The sequence below is a fragment of the Callithrix jacchus genome, chromosome 10, assembly GCF_049354715.1.
Source record: "Callithrix jacchus isolate 240 chromosome 10, calJac240_pri, whole genome shotgun sequence".
In the NCBI taxonomy this organism is placed as follows: domain Eukaryota; kingdom Metazoa; phylum Chordata; class Mammalia; order Primates; family Cebidae; genus Callithrix; species Callithrix jacchus.
Window position 1 is genome coordinate 116,659,033 of NC_133511.1, and position 7,388 is coordinate 116,666,420.

The window sequence follows — 7,388 nt, forward strand, 5'->3', positions numbered from 1 at the left end:
TTTTAAATACATTTTTTAATTCTCATGATACCCTATGAATTAATGAAGAAACTGAAGCATTGTCCAGGTACATGTTGACAATTCAAGAATAAAAGTTGTGGTCTTTCTACCAGAACAGTAAAACATTTCTCCTTTTTCAGTGCTCATTGGAGGAAAAGATGTACACATATGAAGAAGTTAATGTTATCATTTCACTTGAGTTAGCAATCCATTTTCTTGTCTCCTTTCTGATATTAGGGGCACAGTGCCAATGACTGGAGGAGGAAATATTACAGCAGTCACCCATTTCATCCTACTGGGATTCTCAGATTTTCCCAGAATCATTTCAGTGCTCTTCATTATATTTCTGGTGATCTACATTACAACTCTGGCCTGTAACCTTTCCCTCACTTTTATAATAAGGATGGATTCCCACCTCCATACACCCACGTATTTTTTCCTCAGTAATCTGTCCTTCGTAGATGTCTGCTATATCAGCTCCACCATCCCCAAGATGCTCTCCAACTTCTTACAGGAACAGCAAAGTATCACCTTTGTTGGTTGTATTATTCAGTACTTTATCTTTTCAACGATGGGGCTGAGTGAGTCTTGTCTCATGACGGCCATGGCTTATGATCATTATGCTGCCATTTGTACACCCCTGCTTTATTCATCCATTTTGTCACCCACCCTCTGTGTTCGGATGGTACTGGGAGCCTACATGGCTGGCCTCACTGCTTCTTTATCCCAAATTGGTGCTTTGCTTCAACTCCACTTCTGTGGGTCGAATGTCATCAGACATTTCTTCTGTGATATTCCCCAACTGTTAATCTTGTCCTGTACAGACACTTTCTTTCTACAGGTTATGACTGCTATATTAACCATGTTCTTTGGGATAGCAAGTGCCCTAGTTGTCATGATATCTTATGGCTATATTGGCATCTCCATCATGAAGATTACTTCAGCTAAAGGCAGGTCCAAGGCATTCAACACCTGTGCTTCTCATCTGACAGCTGTTTCCCTCTTCTATACATCAGGAATCTTTGTCTATTTGAATTCCAGCTCTGGTGGTTCTTCCAGCTTTGACAGATTTGCATCAGTTTTCTACACTGTGATCATTCCCATGTTAAATCCCTTGATTTACAGTTTGAGGAATAAAGAAATTAAGGATGCCTTGAAGAGGTTGCAAAAGAGAAGGTGCTGCTGAGTTTACGAATTCTGAGATTTCTGCCAGATTTAGCCTGTCAGAATCCCCTTAACCCACAAAATGACCATGAATGGACTATAACAGAATTCATACTTCCGGTTGCCTTTGGACAAAGAAGGCTTGATTTGATGCAGAAAATATGCCAATATGGATGAACAGATGACTTGATGCCATAGACATCAGAATCTTTAGGTCCTGGGGGTTCATTATTTTTACCCTACATCAGGTCTATCTAAAAGTATTTATGAAACAACAAGATTTAGAAATCTTTTATTTCTTGTGGATTCTCAGATTGAAGAGGGCTCAATGTTAGGACTTCATCCCTAGAGAAATGAGGCCTGGCAGAGACCCCCAGGAGTTCAGAAACATCATCTCCCATATATGCTGATACAGCATAATGAAGACATGGTGTTAACCATTAATTATTCTGTTTCTAGACAAGAGAGAATAAACAGACACAGGGGTTCTGTCACTGGAAAGGGGAAAAAGCAATATATTGGCCTGGTTGTGGCTTTAAGAAAGAGCAATCTGAAATAGGTGCAGTTTGCCTAAGACCTCTTTCAGCACTAATCATCTAATAAGTTTTTGGCAGTTTCCTTGCCTACACCAGCTGTAGCATAAAGAAGGAGGTGATTTTAATCCTGAAGTGGGATAGAAACAAGGATATCGTTCCTCCAATGACATTTACTTATGAGTTTGATGACTTGATTTCTTGTATCTAGCATCTAGTGGGAATTTGTAATGGTAGATGGTATTCAGAGTTCACAGCCAATAGCAGTATCTGATATTGTGAGACTCAAACTTTTCTTTTTCTCCCCCATTACATTTAGAAAATGTTCTCTTGTTTGACTGGGTAGCTTATTGAATCCAGGAGAGGAAAGAAACATGGGGCAAGGTATCTCAGTCAAACTCAACCTAGACAAGCTAACCTACAGTCATGTTTGGAGAAGTCATACATTTAAGCCTACTCTACATCAGCCAGTCTCAGCTGATCTCTAGTTGATCTGAGGATACATGAGTGACAATAAAAGAATGTTGCAACCAGATTTTGCAGTTTGTTATGCAGCAGTAGTTAACCAATATACTTCATAATTTAAAATTTTCTCCTAGACCAACTGCCTGGCTTCAAATTCAGGCTCTGCCATTCCCAAGAAGTGTGATACTGGGCAAACCACACACTCTTTTGTGCCTCAGTTTTCTCATCTGTAAAATGAGATATTATATATCTATTTTCCAGTTGTTTAAGTTGATTAAGTGAGTTGATACTTGTGGAAAACTCAGAATAGTGACTCCGGCATATAAAAAATACTATACATGGTTATGTATTATTATTTATTCTATGTTCAAAGAATTTAAATGGCTTCAGCTGAGCTAAGTTTTATTGTTATACCAACTTGATAGATGAATACACTTAAGTCAGAGGAATTAAGAAACACAGCTAATAAGTGAAGGGGTCAGAATCCAAATTAATATTGCAGATATCAAAGCCCCCTCCCTTCTTCAATACCCCTTAGTGTATAAGGTGCCAAATTGCCTATTAATATACAAGGTAAATATGAATAAAATACAGAAATATTTATGAGATGCAGCCAATGCTAAAATCAGAAGTAATAATCTTTTTAAAAGACATACAATAAAGTAACAAAACTGTGAATTGAAAGAATTGAAAAAAGAATGCCAATTCAAACCTTAAGAAAAATAGGGGAGGAGTGGGCAAGATGGATGACCAGAAGCAGCTAGTGTAAGTGGCTGTCATGGAAAGGAGAAGAAGGGGTGAGCATTAGGTCTTTGCAACCCTCAAGTCAGGAGATCTCCTTGTGAACCCACTCTACCAGGGCCTTCAGTCTTCAGTCTAAAACACAGAGCTGTGTGGAGTCTTGGCAGAGCAGCCACTCAAGGCATGTACGAAGACCTCAGAGGCTTAGATACTTGGGTTTTCTGGTAAAAGTAGCTACAGCTCCAGCAAAGTTGGTTGGACTCCCGTATATACCCTGAGGAAAGAGGCTGAATCCAGGGGGCAGAGCAGCAGCAACCCACAGGCCCCACTTCCTTGGTACCTCACAAGATAAAATCCATTGGCTTGGAATTCCAGGCACCTACCAGTAGTGGCATTGCACTTACCTAAGGAGGAGCTCAAAGGGGAAAGGTGTACTGCCATCTTTGCTGTTCAGATGCCTTAGCCGTTCCAGCCTTCAGGAAGAACAGCATTAGCTGTTCTTGAAGCTGACCCAGAGTGGAAGAGATCACCCAGCCTAGAACAGCACAGCTGCTCTACCAAAACGTGGCCAGACTGTGCTTTAGGTGGGTGCCCAATCCCATCGTTTTCACTAGGCAGGACCTCCCAACTGGATCCTGCAGCCACCCCCACCCAAGCTCTCCAGGTATCAAAGATCCGAATTCTCCCTGAGAAGCACTCCCAGAGGGAGAAGTGAGTTACCATCTTTGCTGTTTTGGTGACTTAGCAACTCCAGCCTTTGGACTTTGAAGTGTCTGAGGTGACTGGGGACTGAAGTAGACCCCCAGCAAAGCACAGCTACTCTACCAAAACCTGGCCAGACTGACTATTTTTTAAGTGTATCCCAATCCTGTTCCTTCTCATTGGGTGGAACCTCTCAACTGGGGTTTTCCTACTGCTGCCTTTGGGCCAGCAAAAGGTGCATACCTCCCTGGGACAAAGCTCTCAGAAAAAAGGACAGGTCACCATCTTTGCTGTTTCATAGCCTTTACTGGTGACACTTCCAGGTTCTGGAAAATCTGAGGTCACTATGTACTGGAGTAGGCCCCAAGCATATAGAAGCAGCCCTATGGAAAAGTGGCCAGAGTGTTATGTGGGTTCTCATTCCCATATCTTCTCACCAGGAAAGTCCTCAGGCCTGGGCCTCTAGCCACTCCCTGCCAGAGCTATCAAGCCATTACCAAATCAGCAACTCCCTAGACAGATCTTCCAGGGACAACTGAAAGCCTCTATGCCACTGCCTCTGCAGTGGAACTGCCCTTGCCATCCTCAGACCAATGAAGGATCAAAGACTTTAAGTGCCTTATCCATTCCTCTAACAATCTGCAGTCAACCCAAGGAGAAGAAGCTGATTTTCTCTCACGGGTCCCACACAACCTCCCTCGCCACAGCTCATCACCAGACCGGGAACCCCTGGCTTGGACCCAAAACACATACCCTCCATCAGTGCAATCACTTACTGCATTGAGTGATTGCTGACCTGCATCTCTCTGAGGTGGAGCCCCCCAGGAGTCAAACAAATGACCCTTGGCTACAACCACTACTAAGATCTCTTCCTTTGCTGTCTCTAAGCTGAGGAAGGAACATAAACATGAGATAACCCCAGAGCTGCAGTGGGCAACCCAGGAGTGCTGAATCATGAACTACAGCCAACACTCAGGGGAAAGGAACCCACACTTTCAGAGTACTGAGAGGGAACACAGATGCAACTGTGAGGAAACATACAGGAACCAGCCACACAACTGAGCAAGAGTCTTCCAACGGGCCAGTAAGCCTAGGGATCCCCTGCTGAATTACATCTCAAAGCTTCAACACAAAAATATCTCACTAACATACCCTCCTCGGAAACCAGAGATTAGAAGTCAGCTTCAAATAAAGATTCTATACAAAGCCTTGGCCCAGTGAAAACATCCAGAATATAAGTCAGTAGACTACTCAAACTACTCTGCAGTTAAAGGAACACTCCCATGCAGAGATGAGAAAGAGCTGATGTAAGAACTATGGTAACTCAAATGGCCGAAGTATCATATATCCTCAAAATGATCACACAAGTTCTCCAACAAAGGTTCTTAACCAGGCCAAACTGGCTGAAATGACAGAAATAGAATTCAGAATATGGATAGAAAAAAAGATCATTGAGATTCAGGAGGGTGGCAAAATCCAGTCCAAGAAAAATAAGAATCACAATAAAGTGACACAGAAGCTGAAAGACAAATTAGCCAGTATAAAAAATAACCTAATGGGTCTGACAGAGCTGAATAACACAAGAATTTCACAATGCAATCACAAGTATTAACAGTAGAATAAACCAAGCTGAGGAAAGAATCTCAGAACTTGATAGTTGGTTCTCTGAAATAAGACAGACACAAATGAAGAAAATAAAAAGAAATGAACAAAACATCCAAGAAGCATGGGTTATGTAAAGAGGCCAAATATACAATTAATTCACATCCCTGAATGGGAGGGGAAGAAATAAAACAACTTGGAAAATATATTTCAGAATATTGTGCATGAAAACATCCTCAACCTTGCTAGAGAAGCCAAAAGTCAAATTCAGGAAATAGATTCTACACAAGAAAATAATCCCCAAGACACATAATCATTATATTTTTCAAGGTCAAAATAAAAGAATGTTAAAAGGCAGCTGGAGAGAAAGAGTGAGTTATCTACAAAGGGATCCCCATCAGGCTAACAGCAGACCTCTCCACTAGTACCCTACAAGCCAGAAGAGATTGGGCTTTTATCTTCAACATTGTAAAAAACAAAAACAAAAACAAAAAAAAAAACACCTCAACCAAGAATTTTATATCCAGCCAAACTAAGCTTCCTAAGTGAAGGAATAATACAATCTTTCTCAGATAAGCAAATGTTGAGGGACTTCATTGCTACCAGACACCAGACCTTTTTTACAAGAGATCCTGAAAGGATCAGTAAATATAGAAAAGAAAAACTGCTACAACCTAATACAAAAACACAGTTAAACAGAGAGACCAGTGTCACTATAAAGCAATCACACAAACAAGTCAACATAATAACCAGCTGACAGCACAATGACAAAATCAAACCCGCATATATCAATATTAACATTGAATGCAAATGGGCTAAATGCCCCACTTAAAAGGCATAGAGTGGCAAGCAGGATAAAAAAGCAAGACCCAATAGTATCCTGTCTTCAAGAGACCCATCTCACATGTAATGACACTCATAGACTCAACATAAAGGGATGGAGAAACTTCCATGGCTGATTTGTTACTGATGTTGCCAAATACCACAGACTGAATCAAAATTGTAAAAATTTCTATTCTAACCAATTAATGTATGAATTACATAAACTACCAATCAAAATCATGGCATATCTGCTGTGGAAACTAAAAGTAGTTATGAAATTAATACAGAAAAGAGCAAAGTATTTCTGAGATATTCTTGCCCTTACAAATATCAGTGTATTAGGAAGCTGTTTAAGTGACATAAGCAAGATGAGGAGTTAGAGATCTCAGCTCCCATCACCCACAGAAAACAATTGGACAGCTACCTGTGAATGAAAATTGCAGGCCGGGAGCGGTGGCTCATGCCTGTAATCCTAGCACTTTGGGAGGCCGAGGCGGGTGGATCACGAGGTCAGGAGATCGGGACCATCCTGGTCAACATGGTGAAACCCCGTCTCTACTAAAAATACCAAAAAAAAAAAAAAAATTAGCTGGGCATGGTGGCGCGTGCCTGTAGTCCCGGCTACTCAAGAGGCTGAGGCAGGAGAATTGCCTGAGCCCAGGAGGCGGAGATTGTGGTGAGCCGAGATTGAGCCATTGCACTCCAGCCTGGGTAACAAGAAAAAAGAGACGAAACTCCATCTCAAAATAAAAAGAAAATCGCACTAGGAGGGCTCTGGAGTCCATTTAAGAAGCTGCAGCAATACAGTGAAGAAAAGAAATGAACATGTGAGTTCTCCAGAGAGACAAAGACCAATAGAATACATCAGAGGAGTTCCTGATATATCCTGAACTCTTTAAAATTGTTGGAAAAATATTCTCTATATATACATCTTTTTTGATCAAAGCTTTACATCATTTGGATTCACAAGAAGGACCATGAGATAACCACTGTGATAAGTTGAGGCTGTTATCTTGTAGACATTTTTTTTCATATCTCTGTGTTACCTACACAGTTTGGTTCTTTTGTTTTAATATTTGTGTGTATGTGAAGTATTCTTTTTTCTTTTAAACAAAGGTGAGACTAGACTTTCTCTGAATATGCTGTTCTGCAACTTGTTTTTTTGTTGACTAAAGATAGCCTTGCATGTCAGTACCTAAAAATAAACATTTTTAATGTTTGCATAGTGTCCCTGCTTAATATTATTTCGAGTAGCTGGGTCATATTTATTTAATCAGTAAACATACTGTGTGTGCAGAAACCAAAAACATAGTATGTGAACAGAAACCAAAGGAAGAATTTACTGATTTGGAGAGGGAG

General features: G+C 40.8%; 1 protein-coding gene across 1 annotated transcript; it reads left to right on the top strand.

The window, feature by feature from the left end:
- The first annotated feature begins 200 nt into the window (after positions 1-200).
- On the top strand, positions 201-2,231 carry OR5AN1 (olfactory receptor family 5 subfamily AN member 1). Its single transcript, XM_009008212.5, has one exon. The coding sequence runs from the start codon at positions 251-253 to the stop codon at positions 1,184-1,186; it is 936 nt and encodes a 311-aa protein (XP_009006460.1). The 5' UTR covers positions 201-250; the 3' UTR covers positions 1,187-2,231.
- Positions 2,232-7,388: the final 5,157 nt, after the last annotated feature.